The following is a 27,167-nucleotide window of genomic DNA, read 5'->3' as shown; positions in this document are numbered from 1 at the left end:
ATGCTCCAAATTACGAATAACCCTTAAACCTCCCTTTGTAACCCACGTGTGTGTGTGTGCGTGTGCATGTGTGTGTGTGTGTGTGTGTGTATGTATACATGTGTGTGTGTGTGTATGTGTGTGTGCGTTGGTTGGCTCAAAGGACCGATGGCGCTCAGATGTCATGTTCATTTTCCAAATCCCGACTCACTTTGTAACTCACACCACTCATCATAGCCCCCTCCGCATTTTTCCCACATATTACAACATGTATCATTCCCATCCATCAATACACCATTGAACCCAGGTCAAACAGATGGCTGACCTCATACATTCAATTCACATTTTCCCACATTTTACCACACATATCATTACCATCCATCAATATACCATTCCACAAAATGGACCCTAAACCCTCCTTTGTTCCCTCTTAACCACTCCCTCTTCCGGTCTGAGGTTCTTTCTGTTAAACTCCACCCACTTCCTGGTAAAACTCCACCCACTTCCTGGTTAAAGCTCCACCCACTTCCTGGTGAAACTCCAACCTCGTCCGGTCTTACCACACCCTCTTCTGGTCTTAACCACTCCCTCTTCCGGTCTTAACCACATCCCTTCCGGGCTTAACCACACCCATTTTCATGTTAAATCCCGCCCATTTCCGGGTTAACCCCCGCCCATTTCCCGGTTAAGCCCTACCCATTTTCTGGTCAAGTTCCACCCATTTTCGAGTTAAGCCCCACCCGTTTCCGGGTTAAGCCACGCCCATTCCCGGGTTAAGCCCCACCCCTTGACCTTTGACCCCATCAATCATTTTTGACAAAAGGTGTACCCTTTATATTTCTAATAGATGTTCACACCATTAACATATATTGGCAAAATATGGAAAAAGTAGACCATTTTAAGTATCTTGACATGTGCCTAGACTAGGGGTTGGCAACCCAAAACATTGAAAGAGCTATATTGACCCCAAAATACAAAAAACAAATATGTCTGAATCCACAAAAAATTAAAAACTGTATACAAGTCTTATAAAGAAGGCAAAATATGATGTAAGTGGCATGATGTAAGTAACATATGATACAAAATATCCCCCAACAATATTGGATTTTTTAATGTTTGTATTTATTCATTTAATTAGTTGTGTTACAATGAAAACACTTGTTGAAGTGCCAATACAATATTTTTTTTTATATTCCCAAAATTTACTGGCAGAGTTTTGGCTTCATTCCTTTTGGATGTCGAAATGCTTGATAAGTATTTTTCCCAATAGACTGTCTTCATCTACTCTTCTTCTTATGACAGGCTACATTTTGACAATATTTAATGTGAACAAATATTGTATAACTATTTTTATGTGTAAGAACAGTATGTGTATTCATATACTGATTTACCAATAGCAAATAGCAAAACATTCTTCTGATATACATACTTAACAGGACAATGTTAACTAAAAACGGGAGTTTTTTCTTGAAAACGTCGCGTAATGATGACGTGTACGCTTGATATCACAGGCTGTTAGAGAATATGAGCGCTGCGCACACACACAGCTAAAAGTCGTCTGCTTTAACCGCATAATTACACAGTATTTTGGAGCTCTGTGTTGCTGAATCCTTTGTAATTTGTTCAATTAATATTGGAGAAGTCAAAGTAGAAAGATGGAGTTGGGAAGCGTTAGCCTTTAGCCACACAAACACACATTGATTCCTTGTTTAAAATTCACGGAGGTGAAACTTTACTATGGATCACAGCGAACATGGATCCCAACCGAATGTCAACCAGCAGGTTTTGGTGTGAAAATTGTGGTAAAAAGTCGCTTCTTACCGGATATCAGCTGAGCTTGTGCCGTCCATAAAGCTGCCGTCGACTTCCCTGAGACACTGGCGTCAAGACAATCGTGGAGACACACCTCCGACCATCAGGTACTATTTAACTCACTAAAACACTAGCAACAAAATAGAACGATAAGGGATTTCCCAGAATTATCCTAGTAAATGTGTTTAAAAACATCAGAATCCGTCCCAATGCAATCGCGTTTTTTTTTTTACTTTTATTTTTATTTATTTTTTATTTTTTTTCTAGTCCCTCTCTATCAATATCCTCAAACACGAATCCTTCATCCTCGCTCAAATTAATGGGGAAATTGTTGTTTTCTCGGTCCGAATAGCTGTTTTTTTGGAGGCTCCCATTAAAAACAATTTGAAGATGTGAGGAGCCATCAACATGTGACGTCATCGTCTGCGACTTCCTGTAGAGGCAGGGCTTTTCTCTTAGCACCGAAAGTTGCGAAAATTTACCGTGAATGTTCTCTACTAAAACCTTTCAGCAAAAATATGGCAATATCGCGAAATGATCAAGTATGACACATAAAATCGACCTGCCATCCCCGTTTGAATACAAAAATCTAATTTCAGTAGGCCTTTAAATTATGGAACTGATTGAGCAAATAAATCAAACAAAGCACCAATATGATTCAGTTTAAGAGACTGTTCAAAGTGTTCACGAAAAAACAAAAATTATGATATGATTTTTTTTAGAGATAAAGATTATTTATGTATTTAATATTTGTTTACTTACTATTGTATATTATTTATTTATTGTTTATTCACTGTTCTGTTACAGAGAACAAGGAAATGGGATAAAATTGCTATGGTATGAAAAGGGGTAGGATTAAACAAGCTCAGCTTCTTCCAACTCCTTTTCGGACGTGCTGTAATGAAACAACTGGAAATATGCAATGCATTACATTGTATCGCAAGGATGTTCCAAATAAACTGAAACTGAAGTGAACTGAAACGTGTCATGACTGGATTCCCCAGTCATGACTTGTGAAGGTTTTGTTATTTTCCTAGATTTTGTGTTTAGCATATTGCCAGTACTCCTAAGCCTACCTTGTTCACTTTTCCCGTTGCTAGCAGTACTGAGCGCTCCGGATTTGGTTTTGTAATTAGTGTCCCCAGCTGATGCCAATTATCACTTAACTTTTATATACCATGTCACGTGACCTATGGTTGCGGTTGCACAAAGTTCTCTAAAGTTAAAGTACCAATGACTGTCACACACATACTAGATGTGGCGAAATTATTCTCTGCGTTTGACCCATCACCCTTGATCGCCCCCTGGGAGGTGAAGGGAGCAGTGGGCAGCAGCGGTGACGCGCCCATGAATTATTTATGGTGATTTAACCCCCAATTTCAACCCTTAACGCTGAGTGCCAAACAGGGAGGTAATAGGTCCCATTTTTATAGTCTTTGGTATGACTCGGCCCAGATTTGAACTCACGACCGACCGATCTCAGGGCGGACACTCTAACCACTAGGCCACTGAGTAGGTGCAGTTATGTTATTGTCAAGCTACGCAAAGGTAGCAGTCCCTTGCTTTGCTATGTGGTTTGTCTCCTTTCTATCTGCTATCTTAAGCCTCAAACTTCATGGGCTTAATTTGCCTTTGTCATTGGAATTAAAAGTTTATTACCTGCAAATTGTCCTTTGCATACTGGGAGACACGGCAGTTGCAACAATGCGCCCACAACAGAACAACAATACTGTAAAAAGACCAAAATTAAACATCTACTGTAGAGGACTCTGGTTCTCAGGAATATACAAAATATGACTAATAATGAAAGCAGAAGTCAGCCTCACTGGTCTTTAGTTTTCTGGAAATGTGGCCCATAAAACTATTGAATTTATTATCCCTGGTTAAAACTAATTTTAATTTTTCCCACATGTATGTTGCATTACATTGTACATTGTTTTCTTTTTGTGTCTGTGCATGTGTGCAAATAAATTAAATAAATGTAATAACTGAAGCTTGATATAAATGTTATTGCGTTTACTTTTTAATGAACATTTTCACTTCTATTAGCTGTTGCCAAATGTTTCGATCGCATCTGAGGCCAAAAATGTTGATCAAGACATCCCCAGTCACGACTATAATATGCTCTGATAAGAAAACACTGCTCATTAACTCCTCTGCAGGGTTCCATAAAAAAGAAGATCGAGTCCCTGCGACGTTGGAGTTCAGCGAGCATCAAGAGGCCTCCAAAGCCAAAGGCCAAAACCTTAAGCCTGTCCTCCCCTGTGGGGGACCCTGATGACCTTTGGCTGCAGGAAGGAGACAGGAGGAAATTGCGACCCATCGTTGATTCCGTGTTTGGGCAGGTAAGACTGTGAACCCTGGTTTAATTATTAAATATTAACAAGGACTGGGGAATTGAGGACGGAAATACAGTTGTGTTCATATGACGAGGGGGTGAACTGGGACAAAAATAAATCCCAGGACTGTTTTTCTTGTATTTTAGTCAAATCATGGATGGATGGATTTGCTAAAGGTAAAGATGGTTGGCTATAGGCTACCAAGAGCTAGCAGCTACACAACAGCTAAGCACACAATAGCAGACAAGCTAGACATACTCTATGGAATAAGTGTTCTTAATTGAACATTATTAACATCTAAGACACCATATTTGTCAATATAAACAAGTATCAAATAATTATAGTTGCATATTACTTAATGTTAGGAAAGTGCCCTGTAACAAATGTGTCCACATCATTCAAATGATATAAAACGTATGTGTCTCTTTATGAATTGTTGTGACAACTCAATGTCGCCAAAAAAACAAAAGACCACTACTCTTCAATTTCAAGAGAGCATAAATCCATCCTATGCGGTTAATAAAAAATAGGTTAATGTTTTTAATACCTAACTTAACTCATTTTGAATGATCAAACCTTTTCTAGCATTCTACACAGTAATATAATAAAAATGTGTGAGTCGTGCTGATTGGACTACTGACAGTATCGGCCGATACCTAAAGCTCATATGTAGATCTCTTATCGGAAGTTAAAATGTTATATCGGGACACTCCTGGTGATGATTTATGGGAATTTGTTGGTAAAGAAGGACCACCTGTAGGAAATTTCACATTGATCAACTGCATTATTGTATTTTTGTATAACTTTGAAATATTTTTTTAAGATAACACATAACAGTGGTGACTGATTTTTTGTTTTACGTTTGCTAAGAAAACAAGTTGTGTGTAAATACTTACTGACAGACATACCCATATATATATATATATATATATATATGTAGGTGTGGATACCACGGTATCGAGCACTATTCTCCGGATAATCCAATCAAGACATATATATATATATATATATATATATATGTATATATATATATATATATATATATATATTAGGAGTGGGCAAATTAATGCGTTAATTACGCGTTAACTCATCAATCTATTAACGCCAAAAGAGAAGTTCTTGGAAATTTAAGACAAAATGAGAAAAACAAGCCAAGCACAGAAAGATAAGGGAGGAAAGAGGGGAGTGTCCGCCATCAGTGAGAGCTAGAAAGCAACTCATTATTATAATCACATTATTATTATAATTCGGCCATCTTGGAGGGGTTAAGCCTCCCCTGTCTTTAAAACCTTGTGACACCTCTGCTTCAAACTTTAATCAAGGGTCGTTGAACGCACAGTTATATGCAAAAGTGAAACTTAAACATAACTTTGTCCGATGCTGCCACAAATTGATTAAATTTATTCTTACTGTTGGGATCTGTTACTCCAGATCATTCCTTGTTTCTGTTGTGTGCGTGTTTCTTCAGTGTTTGGTTTCACTTCCTGTCCTGCACTCTTATTTCGGTAGCTCTTTTTGTTTGGTTGGTGTTTTCCTGAGCACATTTCCCTGCACCTGTGTTCTGCTGGCAATTAGGACTATTTAAGTTGGTCCTAAGCATCATTCTTTGTTCGGATATTATTCTTTCTATGGTGATGTCAAGTATGAACGTACTTTGTGGACGGCACCTGCTCCACACATACCATGATTTTTCTGCCGTTGGGCAGCATTCAGTCTTTGTTCACTTTTTAGCCTGTTATTTTATCGCACATTTGCGTATGTTGTTTACATGCTTTTATTTTGTTAACGCCTTTTCTTAACAAGATGGCATCTCCCGGATGTACTTCGGCGTCGAGGGGCTCTCGGTAAAGATGGAACATTTGGCAAAAATACCGGACAATTCTGCAAATTTCATGGCTGGCTTACAGCGTGGTCACTCCGGGATCAATTCTGAATGTGGATTGATCGGACTGAATGACGCGTGCTTGCTAGACCGGCTAGCTAGCATCCAGCGGCCTGTGAAGCAGCGGAGTATATGTGTTGTCTGTCTATTTATGAATAATGCAGACGAGGAGTGTTGGCTGAGTTCTTAACGTTTGCTTTCAGAGCGTGCATATCACAACATACAAGATGCCGTCGTGGCGACACAACCTATACCGGGCTACCGCGCATGGTCGTCACTCCTGTTGCATGCTGGGTGGGGTAGTTCTATTTTTCCCTGGCTCATAACATCACAAATAGTACCATATATATGATGCGTTCAGTTTATCAAAGCACCAAGCAAACAATCGGAAAATTCCCATCATATCAATTCCTAGATATGGTCATAATTATTTTAAGTGCACCACGCAGAATAAACACAACATTATTAATATTGCTACTACGGATAATTTGATCAACAATTCCCTAAAACAGCCCACTACCTATAATATAGGATTTTTAAACATAAGACGCTGATAGAAAAAATGTTTCTGCCGTTACCTCAGAAATTGCCTGTTCAGATGTTATGATTGTGGCTCAGAGATTTGTATGTAGATTATATTTATTTTCCATAACAAACAGGATAACTTAAATACCCTGGCAGTGGCAATAAGCTTAAATGTTTGTATTGTTCATGTGGGAGAATATTCCAATAAAGGTGCATTACACACTACTTTTGAATTCATTATTGGGCTTTGCGTATACAATGCAGTTAATCGCGATTAATCAGAGAAATAGTGCGATTAACTTCGATTAAAAATTTTAATCGTTGCCCAGCCCTAATATATATATATATATAGATATATATCTATATCTATATTTATAATATATGTATATATATATATATATATATATATATATATATATATATATATATATATAGATATATATATATAGCTATATATATATATCTATATATATATATATATATATATATATATATATATATATATATATATATATATATATATAAATATATATATATATAGATATCTATATATATATAGATATATATATAATATATCTATATATATATATATAGATATAGATATATATATATATATATATATAGATATATATATATATATATATAGATATATATATATCTATATATATATATATATATATATATATAGATATATATAGATATAGATATATATCTATATATATATAGATAGAGATACATATCTATATATATATATATAGATATATATATATATATAGATATATATATATATATATATATACATATATATATATATATATATATATATATGCATGTATGTATGTGTGCGTACATACATACATGCATAAATACATGCATCCATGCATACATACATACATACATACATACATACACACATACATACATACATACATGGCATACATACATACATGCATATAATCATTTGCGGTTGTTGAAAGGAGTCATGTCAGCAACAGATGGAGCAGATGATGAGAAAAGGAAGGAGGGGTTATTAGGATGAGGGCTAAGGGTGATGGATGTCCTGTCGAAAGAAAGACAGAAGAGATTGATTGGGATTTAGCAGGGATTAACAGTTGAATGAGTGAGAAGACAAGGCAGACAGATGCACATCATTACCACCACTTTGCTTTCACAACATGACCAGGAGCACATCTGGATTTGTAATTTATGTGGGAATGTATAGAACGTATTTCCATTTTTTACTAATTAGATTTACTGAAGTTAGGACGTCTGCCTCACCATCTCTTACACTACAGTGGGGCACACACAAACATTGTCTAAACCTTAGGCAATTTTTTTTTGTATTTCTTAGAGAGCCCACACACAAAAAAAAAACGTGAAGCATTTAGCCGTTTTGATCTTTACGTGTGTGGTGTGCAACGATTCTGTCAGCACAAACACAAGGGTTCCATCCCACCATTGTGTCTGAAGTAAGTCAAAATCTTGCTCGAACAAACGTGATCTAAAATCAAAGAAGATACTTGGCAAGCGCCATAGTAACGACTGGAACACACAAAAACAGGCAACTTGGAAAGGATGTACTAGAGGAAGGATCGATTGTGTTTCTGGGACTGTCCTTGACAGAATAATCCCTGACTACAAAAAAGAAACAAATGTGGAAAAAAATCCTTCTTACTTGTTTGTGTCATGATCTGGCAGATGTCAATCAATCAATCAGTCAAAGTTTATTTATATAGCCCTAAATCACAAGTGTCTGAACAAGCCACAACGACATCCTCGGCTCAGAACCCACATCAGGACAAGGAAAAACTCAACCCAATGGGCAACAATAAGAAAGCTTGGAGGGGACCGCCCGCCGCCCCCTGGGCAACCGCTGCAATGGACGTCGAGTGGATCTAGTTAATAGTGTGAGAGTCCAGATAAAAGATGGCAGATCAACTGGCCAAAAAGGGGGGTCTATTTATCTCTTTTTTTGTTGTTGCAGTGCCTGGTTTCTGAGTAACGGGGTCTAACCACCTGTGCACACATCTGATACTCATTTACTCCTGACTACTTGAAGGGAAACTGCACTTTTTTTTTTAGTTTTGCCAATTGTTCACAGTCATCATGAATTTAAAGACAATGTTTTAATGCATTCTAGCACGTAATTAAAAGTACGCTTAAAGCGCAGCCAATGGGAAGTCCTCTATCCCGGCCAAAAAACCCAACAAATAACCATCCGGAAAGCACCAGTAATAGTAACCTAAAGTTGAGCTGGCACAAGTGGCAAAAAAAGACTGAGAAAGTTGAGGAATGATCATCAAACTATTATTTGGAACATCCCATGGGTGAATAGGCTAATTGGGAACAGGTGGGTACCATGATTGGGTATAAAAGCAGCTTCCGTGAAATACTCAGTCATTAATTTTGGCAGGACTTGCCGGAATTTTAGCTGAAATGTTTATTGTTAATATATTTTAGCTTAATTTATATTTGGGACAATGAGTATAAATATGTAAAAATAATCTAACATATCTGAAAGGCTTAAATGATTACAATCACCCTCCCCAAATAAGCTGTGCCCAAGGCCCCGTTAAAAAAAAAAAAAAGGAAACAAGTAAAACATTTGTAAAAGAGCGTTTTGTATGAAATTTTAACGGAAACTTATTCCTAGCTCTTTCCTGCTCCGTCACTAAACATGGTGACACATTTCCCTCAAAGGTGACACTTTGGTAATACAGGTTTTGATGTGCTATGATGTTAAAGTAGTAGTTATTTCGAACTAAAAAGTACATTAATAAAACATTTGTTTGACATTTTATTTAGTACGGAACTTGCATCACATTTAGTTAACGTTTGTTTAAAAATAAGTTTAATAAAGTGGAATGGGAATTCAAATAACATTTTGCTAATTGTCTCAATTTTGGTTGACTAGATTATATTTTGCAGTAATTTTAGGAATTGAGGACAGGCAGCAAATGTTCTTCCAGTGTTCAAGATAGTGTATATTTACATTTTTAACTGTATTTATTAATTAAGCAATCATGTTTTTAAAAAACTTTTGCAATTAATTGTATTATGTATTATTACATTTTATTTCTTCGTGTCCCATTTATTATCCAGATATCATTTATTGAAAAATTGTTTCACCAAGTGATTTGATTTGCATTCAAATGATGAGAAGAGTTTGATGAAGAAGTTTTAATAAACAGATTTATTTTTGCGTCTGATGAAAGTGGGCGCTTTAGAAGAGCGCACAGTTTTATCCTGCAGTTTTTGCAATGTTATATGCATTGTCCTATTAGCCTGGAAAATATTTAATCCAGCAGATGTCCTTGACTGGAGAGACGACGTAAATCCCACTTTTAGGTCACATGAAAAATCATCCATAAAACGTAGGCAAGTGCACCAGGTGTCAGCCTCTTTTCGAGTGGGTGAAATGAGAGCTTGGGATAGTGGACACATTGCAGTCCGTACAATGTCAGATTAGACTAAATCTCTTTTTCTTTCTTTTGATTTTTTGTTTTTAATAACTTTCAACACATCTTTCATTTGGCACTCCATTCATCAGATTTGTAACAAGCGCAATAGGTGTTCAACTTTAGCCTTAACCCTTTCGGTCTGCAACATTTTTTTTTTTTTTTTATGAATGTACAACTGTTTGTTTATGAATGTACATCTGTTTGTTTATGTAAAACTGTTTGATTATTTTGTTGACCATTGACCAAAGAACTAATAAACTAATAATAATAAACTAAACAATGTTTGGACGTACGATGAACTCAATTTTGTTGTACGTTTGTATATTATCCACAAAGGCAATAAAAGGAATCGAACGTACGATAACTAAAACACAGTTTACGTTTTGGCTAGCATATTCATGAACGAGAGTGGCACACATCCATAACATATTTTGGGCCTGATTTACTAAGATCCAAATACCACGTGTAAAACAGCGTGTACAAAAAAAAAAAATTGCGTGTGCAATTGAAAAGTGGTGCACATTTATGTTATGTGCCCACCTGTGTGCATTGTGTTGAAGTAGCAGGACACATTTATTATTTGTAACACCTTTTTTGAATCGCAAGTCACAGCCAGGCTGTGACTCGCATCACCAGCGCATATGTGCGCCTGGAAAGGCTCCAACGCAAGAAATAGCATGGTGAAAGACATGAACGAATGTCATTAAAACAGTTTGCTCCATCTTTTGACACTTCTTCCACTCCCGTCATTGCACGCTACAAAGCTACAACAAAGATGACGGGGAGAAGACGCTGCGGAAGGTGAGCCACATAAATAACACCGCCCACAAAACGCCACATCCTGAAGCGACTGTCAGAAAGCAGCTTGAAGATGACCTATAGAACATAATACATGCAAAATTTTGACCAAAATAACCACCATTACGTGTTATGTATTGTAGACAGCAAGGAAGAAAGATAAATAAATGATATGACTCCTTTTAATGCACCTTATAATTCTGTGCGCATTATATATGGTAAAAATGTTGAATATCGAAATATCGAAAATTCATCGGCAGTGCGTTTTATAATCTTGTGCGCCCTATGGTCCGGAAAATACAATAATAATTAAGTTAGGTCACTTTTGCCTCAGAGACTGTGTATGTGTAAGTCTTATGAAACTGTAATTGATATTTGTTTGACAAATGTGCTGTTTTAGACTGCATCATTATGCAATATATTTTAAGGACACTTAATATGTACTGTATGTCTAGCTCGTGTGCTATTGTGTGCTTAGCTATTGTGTATATGCCAGCTCTTGGTAGCATATAACCTACCACGTAAATAATTTGAATAAAATAGAAGAAAAGAACATTTAGATCTTACCGACACCCATCAAATTGTATAATGCTTTTTTTCTTTTTTGACTGTACTTGAATGTATAATAGATTTTATATACATTATTCACATGTGGATAATGCTGCATAATAGATTGTATTTATATTATTCACGTGTGAATAATGCTGTATTATTGACTGTATTTAAATTATTGACATGTAAAAAAGAACTAAGTGTTTATTGTTTATTGTGAGCGAACTGTGGTGCTGAATTTCCCCCAGGGATCCATAAAGTACTTTCTATTCTATTTTATTCTATTCTATTCTATTCTATTCTATTCCATTCTATTCTATTCTATTCTATTCTTTTCTATTCTATTAACAGGCTGTCCATGTTTGCACACGTACACACGCTGCAAGACTGCTTGTATAGGAGATTTTACATGCAAGACGATACTTGTTTTTTTGCTGATATCTAAACCATATCCAATATCAATATCATACTGGAACACCCCGAAACAATACCATACATGCAGCACAGTTGTTCTGAACAATGTTTCAATACAGGATGTACATATGAATGACCATTTCTCCACCGATAGTTCTGCAGATCCTGTTTCCCCGAAACTCATCAGAAATCTGGGAAACTTGCCACCTTCTCAGAATACGTGTCCGACAAATAATAGGCATGACAAGTTTATTTGTTGAGCATAATTTGTACACGGTTTTACAGATGCATACTAATACAATAATTCGAATAAAATCATGATTAAAAATATGATTGTAATTTGAATACAATTCTTTCTTTACTTGTTAAAACCAATCTGGGGTTGAAATCAGCAGTGGTAGACACACATTCATTCTCTCGTCCACAATAGAGGGTGAGCTGAAGCCTATCCCAGTTGACTTTGGGTGCAAGGCGCCACACACCACACACACACACACGCACACACACGCACGCACGCACGCACGCACACACGCACGTACGCACACACACACACACACACACACACACACACATTGTTGTATTTGTTACCTTCTTGAGACCTCAGAAAAATGCCTACCTCTTTAAGACCACCCTTTATAGACATATAAAAATTTGGTATTTACAAAAATATTAATATATACATACTATGCAAATATAAAAAAGGCAAGCTTTTATTTTTTTATATGTAATTAGTTTTTAATCTTCATTATTTATTTCAAGTTATTACAGTATGTCTCTATACACATATTTATTCATTTTGAATTAATTTTAAATGGTGCGCATTACGATGTATTACACGCACGTAATACATATGTTGGCCAGGGTTGGAGCACTTCAAATTTGTACACACACTTGTTATTTCGTATGTTGACCAAAAGGGGGGCACTTTTAAAACCAACACAGTCACATACAAAAATCCTTCATTTTTGTTACCGCCCTAATTTTGATCATTTGCATCAGGGGTGCAAATGGAACATTCTCTATTAGATGCAACGGTCTTCCGTACTGCTACCATGATTTTGGTCCTAACTTGTTCACTGGTCCTCATATGAAAGGTACTTTTCCTTGTTGATGTCTCAAGAAACGTAGAAATACAAGAACACAATCTGACTGTTCTCACCCCCCCACGTCCCTCTATACGCGTTCTCATAGACAAATGCTAAACTGTAAACTATGGTCAACCTGCACATCACTGCAGTTTTTATACCGCTGGACAAAGCTCAAACGAAATCTCGTTGACATGTATGACTTAAGTGTTATTTATGACAATGACAATAAAGGAATTGATTGATTGATTGATTAATTGATCACACACACATATCACATTGATGTGCTTATTGTGCAAACCCCGTTTCCATGTTAGTTGGGAAATTGTGTTCGATGTAAATATAAATGGAATACAATCATTTGCAAATCCTTTTCAACCCATATTCAATTGAATGCACTACAAAGACAAGATATATGATGTTCAAACTCATAAACTTTTTTGCAAATAATAATCAACTTAGAATTTCATGGCTGCAAGACGTGCCAAAGTAGTTGGGAAAGGGCATGTTCACCACTGTGTTACATCACCTTTTCTTTTATCAACACTCGATAAACGTTTGGGAAGTGAGGAAACTAATTGTTGAAGCTTTGAAAGTGGAATTATTTCCAATTCTTGTTTTATGTAGAGCTTCAGTCGTTCAACAGTATGGAAATCTCCGCTGCCGTATTTTACGCTTCACAATGCGCCACACATTTTCGATGGGAGACAGGTCTGGACTGCAGGCAAGCCAGTCTAGTACGCGCACTCTTTTACTACGAAGCCACACTGTTGTAACACGTAGCTTGGCATTTTCTTGCTGAAATAAGCAGGGGCGTCCATGATAATGTTGCTTGGATGGCAACATATGTTGCTCCAAAACCTGTATGTACATTTCAGCATTGATGGTGTCTTCACAGATGTGTAAGTTACCCATGTCTTGGCCACTATACACCCCCATACCCTCACACATGCTGGCTTTTCATCTTTGCACCAAGAACAATCCGGATGGTTCTTTTCCTCTATGATCCAGAGGACACAACGCCCACAGTTCCCCCCCAAAAATGTAAATGTGGACTCGTCAGACCACAAAACACTTTCCACTTTGCATCAGTCCATCTTAGCTGGCGGCGTTTCTGGGTGTTGTTGATAAATGGCTTTCACTTTGCATAGTAGAGATTTAATTTGCACTTACAGATGTAGCGACAAACTGTATTTAGTGACAGTGGTTTTCTGAAGTGTTACTGAGCCCATGTGGTGATATCCTTTAGAGATTGAGGTCGGTTTTTAAAATAGTGCTATCTGAGGAATCGAAGGTCATGGTCATTCAATGTTCGTTTCCGGCCATGCCGCTTATGTAGAGTGATTTCTCCAGATTCTCTGAACATTTTGATGATATTATGGACCGTAGATGTTGAAATCCCTAAATTTCTTGCAATTGCACTTTGAGAAACGTTGTTCTTAAACTGTTTGACTATTTGCTCACGCAGTTGTGGACAAAGGGGTATACCTTGCCCCATCCTTTCATGGGAAAGACTGAGCATTTTTCGGGAAGCTGTTTTTATACCCAATCATGGCACCCACCTGTTCCCAATTAGCCGGCACACCTGTGGGATGTTACAAATAAGTGTTTGATGAGTATTCCTCAACTTTATCAGTATTTTTTGCCACCTTTCCCAACTTCTTTGTCATGTGTTGCTGGCATCAAATTCTAAAGTTAATGATTATTTGCAAAAAAATAATGTTTATCAGTTTGATCATCAAATATCTTGTCTTTGTAGCATATTCAACTGAATATGGGTTGAAAAGGATTTGCAAATCATTGTATTGCGTTTATATTTGCATCTAACACAATTCCTAAACTCATATGGAAACGGGGTTTGTACTTTTACGTGACTGTTCAAAGTTAATTAACGATATTAGTAAAACGAATAATAAAATCTTTGTTTAAAGTGAACAAAACAAAGATCTAAAATTGCTAATTTTTCTACTTCAAAAAAAGGCTAAACCACAGTTTGTGAGAACCTTGGCACTGGTGCGGAGCACCAAGACGATATCAAACTTGACTAAATAGAGGAAGTAAAAGGCAGAAGAAAGTTTCTTTTTGTGAACCAGCTGAAGGATCTTTTTTTTTTCTAGTGACTAGCTACACCTCCAGGATGAGGTGGTGCGTTATGGTGCCCACGGTGTATCTAATTTCTGCTGAGTCCCACCGTGGCCGACAGTTCTGTGACAGCAGCGCGCCCCGGTGTGGATCAATCACGTCAACCATGTTTAAACCCCATGCTCCCAACACTATTGGTAAAATATTATTTTGTGCAGACATATCGATTACAGACAATAGGAGATGTAGGAACCCAACATGCAGCAAGCTGTTTTTTACATATGTGACGTCTCATCAGGAAGAAGCGACCGCTCTGAGGAAGTGACAACCAAAACTAAGATTGATCTCTTACACTATAAAACTCTGCACACATGTATTTAGTTGTAATATTTAAATAAGACATGTTGATGATAATGAGGGCAGCATAGTGGTGCAGTGGTAAGGGCTTATGATCCTGGGTTTGATTCTGTGTGGATTTAGCTTTTGTTTTTGTATTTGGGGCCCTGTGATAAGGCGTCGACTTGTCCAGGTTGTAACCTGCGTTCCGTCCGATTGTAGCTGAGCACCAGCGCCCCCCACTACCCCAAAGGGAATAAGCGGTAGAGAATGGATGGATGGATGGATTTGGATTTGGATCATGGGTTCTCTCCGGGTGCGCCGGCTTCCTCCCACCTCCAAAAACATGCACTTGGGGATAGGTTGATTGGCAACACTAAATTGGCCATAGTGTGTGAATGTGAGTGTGAATGTTGTGTGTCTATCTGTGCTGGACCTGCGATGAGGTGGTGACTTGTCCAGGGTGTACACTGCCTTCTGCCCGAGTGCAGCTGGAAGAGGCTGCAAATGTTTTGTATGTAGGAGGGAGTTGTGACGGCACATAACTACAAAGGGCCAATATTGCTCTTTGTATTTGTTATATATATAAACAATATATTTAATTAAACAACAAAGGAATGGAGTGTGACAAAATCCGAAGGGTGTATGGTGTAAGACTATGTGTATGAATGATTAGTTGTTGAGGTTTACGGTGTAGTGTTGAGTGAGTCAGCAGACGATTCCAAAAAGAGGCTAGGCAGAAAGAGGTCGTGATCCAAGCGGGAGGTGCGTGGGGCTGGAGAGCGACAAGAAGTCCATGTTGAAAGCGGTGGTCAAGGATCTAGGGGGGAGGCAGTCGAGATACAGTGGACACGCACAGCTCGAATCCAAGGCAACGGAAGGAAAACACTGCAGGCACAAGGAAGATGACATGGGACAAATCAAACACGGGGAAGAAAACACGAAGCGCAAAGAGCTAAGTTGCATAGAGCCAATGATCACTTACGGGACATCAACAGAAGGTTACGTTCTGGCCACGGATAGTAGGTTGAGCAGACTCTTGAAGGCAGGACCTCTCATTAGCGCCAGGTGCGTAGATTGCCGGCGATTGATTGCAGCTGACGCCGGTCTGACGCACACTTTGCGCGCTCTCGGAGCTGCGCTCAGCGCAACACAGAGATGAATGCGCACTGACGCTCGCCCGAGCCATGACAGCAATCCTCTCTGTGACCCTGCGATGGACAAGTGGTAGAAAATGGACGGAAGGATAAATGATGATGAACGCAGGTATCAAAGTTTGTCTAAGTCTATTAACTTGCATCCCCTTAACATCTGATGATTCAGCTGTGAGGTTGACAATCAAATCAGACTCCTCAGAATCAAATCGTCAAATGTTCAACTATTTGAAGACAGCAATAGTATTCACAAATTGATTTTAATTTAGAAACATTTTTGGACTGTGGGTGGAGAAAGATTGAGTTTACAGCTGGGAATCACTGACTGTGAGGCTTGACATGCTAATGTTTTCATTTAATTTTTTCATTTCATTTTGTTATAATACTTTTGTGTAGATAACACTAATCGGAAGTATTGTGTATAGTGAAGTTAATGTGCATTTTTCCATTAAATATTTATATTGAAGGGCTTCCCCCCACCTCTCAAGACATGCACCCGGGCATAGGTTGATTGGCAACACTAAATTGGCCCTACAGTGTGAATGTGAGTGTGAATGTTGTCTGTCTATCTGTGTTGGCACTGTGATGAGATGGCGACTTCTCTACAGCAGTGGTTCTCAACCTTTTTTCAGTGATATACCCCTTGTGAACATTTTTTTTAATTCAAGTACCCCCATTTTTGGTTGAAAAAAAGAGATGAAGTAGTAAAATACAGCACTATGTCATCAGTTTCTGATTTAATAGATTGTTTAACAGTGCAAAATATTGTTCATTTGTAGTGGTCTTTCTTGAACTATTTGGAAAAAAAATATATAAAAATAACTAAAAACTTGTTGGAAACTAAATAAGTGATTCAATTATAATTAAAGATTTCTACACATAGAAGAAATCATCAACTTAAAGTGCCTTCTTTGGGGATTGTAATAGAGATCCATCTGGATTCATGAACTTAATTCTAAACATTTCTTCACAAGAAATAAATCTTTAACATCAATATTTATGGAACATGTCCACAAAAAAAATCTAGCTGTCAACACTGAATATTGCATTGTGGCATTTCTTTTCACAGTTTATGAACTTACATTCATATTTTGTCGAAGTATTATTTAATAAATATATTTATAAAAGATTTTTGAATAGTTGCTATTTTTCAATAAATATATTTATAAAGGATTTTTGAATTGTTGATATTTTTAGAATATTTTAAAAAAATCTCACGTACCCTTTGGCATACCTTCAAGTACCCCCAGTGGTACGCTTACCCCCATTTGAGAACCCCTGCTCTAGGGTGTACCCCGCCTTCAACATTTTTACCTCAACCACTTCCTGAGAAACTTATCAAGGAGCTGTTTGTAATATTAGGACCATCAGTGCTAAATATTATTCATTTTATCACTTTCCTCGGGTACTTTTCCCCTAGTATTAAAAAGTGTTTAATCCTCCTCTGCTCAAAAGACCTAACCTTGATCCTGACCTCATTGTAAACTACCAGCTGGTGTCCCACCTTCCCTTTTATCTCAAAAATCATTGAAAAAATTGTTGAAAAGCAGCTAAATGAAAACTTAGTGTCTAACAATCTCTGTGAAACCCTTCCAGTCTGGTTTCAGGGCAAATCCCGGACACAGCCCTCGCAAAAATGACTAATGATTTATTGCTAACGATGGATGCTGATGCGTCATCCTTGTTGCTTCTACTTGATATTAGCACTGCTTTCGATACCGTCGATCATAACATTCTAATAGAACGTATAAAAACAAGTATTGGTATGACAGACTTAGCCTTTTCTTGGTGTAACTATTATCTTACTGACATGATACAGTAGGTCTCTCATAACAATGTGATTGAGTGGAGACGTTATCAGGTGATCACAGATCACCCTCCATGGTGGAATCTCTAGCTGTTCCAAGTCGGGACCCAGGATCGACCACTCCTCTTTGCATCAGTTGTTGATGCAAAGAGGATTTTCAAACGGTGCCTGCAGCACGGAAGTAAAATGGCTGATCAAATAAAACAGAAAAGTATCCATCCATCCATCCATTTTCTACCGCTTATTCCCTTTCGGGGTCGCGGGGGGCGCTGGCGTCTATCTCAGCTACAATCGGGCGGAAGGCGGGGTACACCCTGGACAAGTCGCCATATCAGACAAATACGACTTTCCCTTTTTAAAAAAAAATAAGGTTCAAGATGTTAATCAATTCATTGAGGATGTTTATCCTTCTTTGTACTTTGTACTTAGGTCTGAACAGTTTTTTAAAGTGAGTTTTTTAGTACTTTGATTAATTTTGTTTGCTTAATCCATTCTATAATCAAGGCATTAGCGAATAGAAATTAATAGATTAGCCGCACCGTTGAATAAGATGCAGGGTTCAAAGAATAAAGTAGCGCCTTATATTCCGTAAAATACGGCACTAAGAAGTGCAGTTTATCTGCTGAAATGGAGTTGACTATTGTCGTCATATTGTAGGAGCCACCGCGCACTGTAGATGGAGACACAATTAGCTGCTTGTCATTAACATTGTATACAATCACATACGTTTCAAAAAAATCGGCCGATGCTAATGGTGTTACAAGTGGTTAAGATTTTACAGGAGCACGACAAACTTCTAAGCTAATTAACGAATACGCAAATTTACAACATGTTTTCATTAGTGCTAGCAAACTACCAAACCATTCGTAACAAGCTTGACAATGCACTAAAACGTTTCGAAAGACAAAGTTTGAAAAAAAGCTTGTTTTCTCGGTATCTAACAGACATGTCAAGTGTTCCGACTTTATACTACTAAGCTTCCAACACAAGTTTGGTGATATATCCCTTCAATGCATTTGTCCGTGTGCGTACAACATTTTAGACCCATTGTAGCCCAACTTGACCACACACCCTGTAAGTACATTGTATCTTCTTATCTTACACGTCAAAGCAGCCTTACGGGAGATTATCTCACGTCGTAGGTCAAATGATGTTCAATGTACGTGGATGATTCTCCATGTACAGAGAAATAATTAATGAGAGGATGTACTTTTTCAAACTGGTACATCGTCCGTGTATTAAAGCCACACTACCCAACATGTAACTGTGTTTATATGTTATGACAGCACATCATCAGACATCCAGTAAGAATTACATTTTTGGAATCGTTTTATCTTGTTGGATTCCCTGCTGACCTAACGAATTTCTGTCCTTGCTGTTGCCAAGGGATTGATGCCTTCTGTTCTGGAAACGCATTTCTAGTTGGTATATGTTTTTGCAAAGTGAGTCTCCTACCAAACCACATACTTAATCTGAAGTTTATGTGTGACAATGTATGATAACAAGGAATGCCATTCCGGGACTGAAGGTTCCATTTGCTAATCTGGATCAGTGAAGCAAGGCATAATATTATATAACAAGTCTATGTTCAGCATTTGTTTGTCATCACATCATATACTGTGTAATATATATGTGTCAATCTAATTTACACTGTCTCACAAAGTTTAGAAGAATCCTGTTGGATGAATGTCCTCTTAAAAGGTTGGTTATGGTATTAGAAAGTATTGGAACCCTTTCGGCACATTGCGGTCTTCTTTTGACGCTTATCTTTAGTGACACCTGCCGGTGACTATTGGGTATTGCAGCAATTTGCGGATTTCTATATGCAACAGCAAGAAAGATGAGATTGGCTGCACTCTCGTGGTGATGTTTTGACAAAACAGGAAAATAATTTTACCCCCTGCCTAAAACATATATAGTTTTTAAATGAAATAAATATAATAATTATACATCATAATATATACATTAGATTATGTTGATTTTTTTTTATATATTTAAAAACTCCATATAAATGTAGAGATAACGCTTTGTGTTGTTTACTTTTCTATTTTCTTTTATTAAAAATGTATTTTGTTTAAAAGAAAATCACAGGGTATGTTAATCAGTCTAATAAAATATAATAGAGCAAATCCAATTTACGGAAGAATTGAGAAGACAAACTAATATAAAACAGTACCAATAGCAACAATAACATCAACATCAACAATAGTGATTTGAAACATTAAGCAACAAAAAATAAATACAATAACAGAAACTATATGTGTTGTTATTATTCGTATTGTTATTGTCACTGATCATTTCTATCATCATTACAGCCATTAATGTTAAAAACAGTCATAGTTGCTTGCATTTGTTTTGCATCTCATATCTGTGTTGGCCCTGCGACGAGGTGGCGACTTGTCCAGGTTGTACCCCGCTTTCTGCCCAAGTGCAGCTAGGATAGGCTGCAGAGAGGGTCATGCGGTATCAAATGGATGGAAAGTGTACCCCGCCTTCGGCTCGATTGTAGCTGAGATAGGCACCGTGACCTCAAAGGGAATAAGCGGTAAAAAATGGATGAATGGAAGTTTGACAATCACTGTAGCCCAGTGGCGTTTCTCACCACGCACTTCAGTGATGTCCTACTTAATCTGACTTCAACTCTCAAAATACCGTAATTTATGTCACCACATGGACACGGCTGGGGATACTATAGAGAAACACGCTTCCACACTACCGGGAATTGAATCTCTCCAACAGTGTACAAAACGGTCTATTTTTCGGAGCATTTAACATTGAATAAACCCGCTTCAGCAATTCTACCATATCTTACGTAGTACTGTCAAAATTAAAATAACTGTATAAAACAAATTAAATATGAAACAATTAAGAAATAACATATTTTAACTCGTAGTCTGTAGCTGGTCATAGTCGGTTGATTCGTGGCAAACCATTTCACTGCTGAGATAGCTTCCGGTGTTGGCCAACCTGGTCTCCCAAGATATAGTTTCTCTTTAAATATCCTTCTTGAAAATGGCCTTGATATAGATCTGCCACTAAATCAATATTTTGCTCTCCTTCTTTGTGAGCTCATATGGCTCCCCTGCAACTTCCTGTTTTTCCAACTAGTGATTGGTTACTCACTTGGGACTCCCAAGCGAGTATCAAATCACAGGACAAGTAAATGTCAGGACCAGCTAGAAGGCCTTACTGACAACAACTAGTGATCTGATTGGCTATAGCAATTGTCTATCACCTGTACAGAATCAACAACACCTGCATTGTTGATTCTGAAGGCCCCGGGCAGATTTCGTACAGCATGGCAACATAAGCTAGCTGAATTCTGATTGGATACAAACTCAAACCTAAAAAACCACAACACTGGAAGAAGCATAATATGACAGGAGGAGAATATGAATACTTTTAGATATTTAGGGAAATTAACTTAAAAATGACTTATCTTTAATTATTCTGTTTAGGTTAGGCCAGCAGATAAGGCCTTGTTGGCCCTCATGGCCCACCACTGCTATAATAATTATTCACCACAAGAAGGAAAATTCCCATTTTAGGTTCATTTGATGGGTAATATTGGTCATTGATATCCTTAATTCAGTTTTTCTCTGTGCATTTTGCGATTTTGTTCTATTTTTCTACGTTTGCTGTTTTCACTTAATGTGCCACCAGACCTTAAGACACCCCGCCCTAAAAGTGTCCTACTATTTACCCATATATATCAGGGGGGAGGCTATTATATATCATTTGTCCATTAAACTATATTATAAATGTATGTTACATATGATTCATTTTGCTTTAACATTCTCTCCACGAGCAATAAATACATTTGCACAATTCCATATCGAATAAAGACAATGGAGACTCTGAATTGTTTATTAACTAATCGGAAAATAAACAGATGTTACTCTAGTTTACCGGTCTGTATGTGAGCTAGCAGGTGTTTTTGCTGCCATCTTTCTGGGGAAAGATAAAGCCATAATACACAAACTTCAGAATAAGGCTTGGATTCCAGTTGGGGGAATGCATCTTGGATTTTTCTTTAAAAAAAAAAAAAAAAAGAAAAAGCTTAACTCCAGCTTCCTGCAACTGACCCTCTGTGGTGTGAAAATGAAAGGTGGATGTTTCTGCATGCAAGACCTCGCTAAACCTCAATTCAGTTAGAACACCCCCAACTTCCCACACAAGGGGAGGGGGTAACATGAGAAAATGTATGCTGTAAAAGAATACCTCACAATATGAAGGTCCTGAGTAGTCCTGAGTTCAATCCAGGGCTCGGGATCTTTCTGTGTGGAGTTTGCATGTTCTTCCCGTGACTGTGTGGGTTCCCTCCGGGTACTCCAGCTTCCAAAAACATGCACCTGGGGATAGGTTGATTGGCAACACTAAATTGGCCCGAGTGTGTGAATGTGAGTGTGAATGTTATATGTCTATCTGTGATGGCCCTGTGATGATGAGGCGACTTGTCCAGGGTGTACCTCACCAACCGCCCGAATGCAGCTGAGATAGGCTCCAGCACCCCCTGCGACCCCAAAAGAGACAAGCGTTGGATTAATGGATGGATGGAGGGATATTTTCCACAGTAAAATACTGTTATCAAAATTTTCTGTAACATTGGGACGGATGACTGTAAAAAAATACGATATCCTTATATTTCTCAGCAAAGAACTTTTATTTCAAAGTAAAATACTGTATCATATTCCTTTTTCATTTGCAAAAAGAAATTACTGATTATTCAAAATGGTTTGATGCTTAAGGGTTTCCCTAGGCCAGCGTTTCTCAAAGAGTGGGGCGCGCCCCACTGGTGGGGAATAGAGACATGACAGGTGGGGCGCGAGAAACGGGAGGAGATTCCACTTACATTTTTTCTTTTAGATTTTTTTTTTACAACCCGGTTTTCTATACAAACTGTAAATCACTTTGTGATTCTGTCTGTGAAATCTGCTATATAAATTAATGTAAATTACTTATTTTTCCTCTAGGCTTTAAATTTCTAGGTAGAAGCGAAAGTTTGACAGATGCAACTGTAACTAATGAGGGCGGGGCTGAGCGGAACATACTTTCGCGTGGATGGGTAGCAGGCTAATGTGTGGACCACAATTACACAAAATGGATAAATTGGCTTCATATAGAGTTGCAGAGAGGATTGCTCAATGCAAAAAAGCACACACAATTGCTGAGCAGCTGATTCTCCCCGCTGCAATAGACATGGTGTCAGTCATGCTTGACGAGACAAGCGCAGCAAAATTAAAAGCTGTCCCACTGTCAAGCGACACAGTTGCAAGACGTATATGCAACATTACAAGTGTAGGTGTACACCTAATATTGTGCATGTTCCTTATGCATCTCTAATAACCTGAAATCCCTCAAAATGTTTGCATCCAATCGTATCCAGGACCTTGGTAACAGACTCGGCCAATCGATGACTTGCTGGCTGGCGGACTGGCAAATGAGAGGAGAGGAGGGGCGGGACAAGGAGAGAGAAGAAAAAACAACAAGGAAAAAGAGACAAGAGATGGCGGCACCTGGAGAGCTCCGAGATTGACGAAGATTGGCTGACGGAGATTTGCGGTAGGAGTAACGATAACTAACAGCTTAGCTCTTAGTTACCGCATGTGTGACAGGCTAATCTGGGCTACGGAACTGTTAAGGGTTGTCAGTGGCGTGTGGAAGAGCGGAAGACTCCATGCTAACCACGTTGAAGACTCGTCCGCCATTATACCAGCAACAAGTATAAATCGTGTATTGCGAGGCACACGTCCTCGTTAGGTAGGGAAAAGTGTTTTTTTTATGCAAGTGTATTGCTAGCCGTCGTCAACGTGGGAGTCTCGTCACATCAGAGGGACGACATCCAGCCGGTTGACTCCTGCAGTACAGACGTGTTTGCAGTACAGACGTGTTTGTGGCTCGCCCCCCGCTCTCCTCCTCATCCTCTCATGCCAGTGATAAACGGTGCGGTTGGTGAGTAAAAAGACTTCCCCTGCCACACATAACTCCACCATTTGGACCGGACATTGCGCCCATGTTGGACAGGGTTTTTTTTGTTTTTTAACGGTCGTCATAAACGGAACGTTACGTTGGATGACCCAACCCAAAAGGAACTTTGAACTGAATGTGAACAAAGAGAGAACATTGTATAATGTGAAAACTGTGTGAGACTGTTTTCGGGTTTGCTATTAATAGCAAGGGTACTGTGTGTGCATTGTGTTCACAAACATACGACTGTTATTTGCATATGTGGGATTTTTGCTGGGGTTTTGTGTGTTATTGTGCCACTCTAGTGAAGTGAAGGTGAACACAACGTGTTGGGTTTCTTATAAGGGTTACAGATTATTATAGAAATCAATCCTATAAGTCTATATCTTGTTATTATATATTTTTTCTACTTTTCTGCCTTACTTAGTATTAGAGTGCTAATACTAGTTTAATAAATATAACCTTTTCCAACTTTCATGATACTGATTTTATTGTGAAGTTTTTCCTTTCCCTGAAGTAGGGGCGTCTCGTCCTCTGTTCTGGAGCATAATAGTTAGGGGGAATACAGTAAGTCCCACACACTGACACTTACATACTTATTCTGTACTTCAGGTTCTCATCGTGACAGGTTCAAATCCTAGAGCCTAAGCTATTGTGTTCTGACTGGACAGGCAGAGTGAACACGAGATTCATAGGCTTGGGGGTTAGGGATTTAGTTCCTCTAACTTCCTGCCATTCAGGGAAAAGTGATTCCCCCCTACTAGGCAGACGTAGGTCCCGTCTGTTACATTTTGGCGTCACGAACAGGATAACTTCTTGTAGCTTTGTAGTTTTTGCACGATGGCTGAGATGGAAGAGTTAAGGAAGCAATTTAATGATCTCCAGAAAACAGTTACCGCTCAGAAAGCTAGGCTGGGAGAACAAGCGGTACTTCTTGATCAGGCCAGACAAGATCAGAGGGAAGCGTTGATGATGGCTAAGACAGTTATCGAGCAGCAGGCCAAGAACCCTTCGTCTTTGTATATCCCAAGAGAGAGAAAATGTTCCGATTTCACTGGTAGCCCAGCCCTAGGGGAACCTAGCGTTGAGGAGTGGATAGCATCCATGAAGTCTAGTTTCAAGATAGCCCGAGTTCTAGAAGAAGATCAAATTGAGCTGCTCAGACAGCACCTCAAGGGGGAGGCGAAACTAACAGTTAGGTTTCTGTTAAGTGAAGGAACTACTGATATCACAAAAGTCTTTGAAGTTCTAGAGAAAACCTATGGCGACAAGGTCCCGGTTGGTACTCGCCTTAGAGAGTTTTATGATAGAAAGCAAGGGCCAGGTGAAAAGATACGTGCCTGCGCTTATGATCTTCAGGAAAAACTATGTGAGCTGAAACGGCGAGACCCAGGGCGAGTCGAAGATTCAAACCAAATGCTGAAAGAGCAATTTGTACTTGGGTTAAGAGATGACTTCTTACGGCGTGAAACAAAGAGACAAGAGAAAGCCCAACCAACGCTGTCCTTCCTTGACCTGATGCAAGCGGCCATCACGTGGTCTGAAGAAGAAGAAGCCCCTCCAACTGCGGCTGCAGCCAGAGGCCCAGTGCGAGGAGTGGTTCATGCAGCGGCTGCTGAAGAAACCTCCTCTCCACTGACCCTGAAATCACTATACGAAGCTATTCAAAACATTTCAGCCCGCCAAGAAGAACTCTATAAAGCAGTTTACGGAAGGGAGCAAACTGTAATGCACACTAGACCTGCTAGACCACCTCTAAGAGATGAGGAAGGACGACTAATTTGCTATTCCTGCAATAAACCTGGCCACACGAGCCGTACGTGTCGGCAGGGTAAACCAGCAGAGAATAGAGTGACGATGACAGCCATTGCCACAACAGAGTGTCAGGCCGAGAATGACACACAAGGCTCTGGTGGTTTGGCTTTAGCTGGCATTAAAGCCGTTACCCAGACCAACGAGAGGGACTCACCAGCTTCTAGTGGTGCATTTGGGGAGTGCTTCACAATTGATGTTTTGGTAGATGGAGTAAAAACCAGCTGCCTTTTAGACACTGGTTCCGAGGTCACTACCACTCCAGAGAGTTATTTCAGGGAACATTTCCAGGGGACCGAGTGCTGTCTGTCACCAGCTAAATGGGTTCGTCTAACAGCAGCTAATGGCCTTGAAATTCCAGTGATCGGGTGTTTGGAGGCTGATATTGAGTGTATGGGCAGGTTGTTGAAGGGGCGGTGTGTTTTTGTGCTAAAAGACAGTTGCAGCGGCCAGAAAGAAAAGGGAAAACCACCGGGTATTTTGGGAATGAACGTAATCGGAGGGCTCAAGGGTTTCCTGTCTGACTTCAAGGGTGTTAAGAAGCTTGACCGAGGTACTCTAAAGCCAGGCCATGCCAGCCTACGCCGTATACTGGCAACTATGGAAGAAGAGGAACGATGTGTAGGTCCAAACGGGCGGATCGGGTTTGTAAAAGTCGCAGGGAGGCGAGCGGTCACCATTCCCCCGTTCAGTGAAAAGGTGATTGAAGGTCGCTGTAGGATACAACCCCGAGCAACATGCAAAGTGTTGGTTGAGGCATCTGCCAGGGCCAGTCTCCCATGTGGTCTACTGGTAGCCAATGTACTGGCCCAGGCTACTGAGGGGAAGGTCCCAGTGCGCGTGCTCAACTCGAGTGAGAAGACCATCACATTGTTCCCAAGGTGCAGAGTGGCAGAGTTGAGTAAACCCGATGTGATCGTACCAAGGGAAGTAGTGTCCGTGGAGGAGGTGGATGGAGAAGTGTACGTGAGGAAGGTTAGTCGTAGGGAGGTCAAGTCAGTTAAGGGGGATGGATCATTGTATGTTCCGGTACATGCAAATCTCTAGGGCCTGACGTCACCACAGGTTCAGAAGCTGGACGATCTTCTCAGGAAACACAGGGATGTGTTCTCCGAGCATAAAAGTGATTTTGGGTACAGTACCACGGTGACCCACCATATTC

The 27,167-nt window shown here is 39.0% G+C and overlaps 1 protein-coding gene across 1 annotated transcript in view; it reads left to right on the top strand.

Moving 5' to 3' along the window:
- cabp2a (calcium binding protein 2a) overlaps window positions 1–27,167 on the top strand; it is an 87,038-nt gene that overhangs the window by 15,496 nt on the left and 44,375 nt on the right. Inside the window, exon 2 of the mRNA XM_061909076.1 lies at window positions 3,954–4,136. Coding sequence (XP_061765060.1) covers window positions 3,954–4,136 — 183 coding nt within the window. The remainder of the gene's footprint in view (window positions 1–3,953; window positions 4,137–27,167) is intronic.

The sequence above is a fragment of the Nerophis ophidion genome, linkage group LG01 (assembly GCF_033978795.1).
Source record: "Nerophis ophidion isolate RoL-2023_Sa linkage group LG01, RoL_Noph_v1.0, whole genome shotgun sequence".
NCBI lineage: Eukaryota > Metazoa > Chordata > Actinopteri > Syngnathiformes > Syngnathidae > Nerophis > Nerophis ophidion.
The sequence above is the reverse complement of the archived record's forward strand: the minus strand, read 5'-3'. Positions and strand labels throughout refer to the sequence as shown.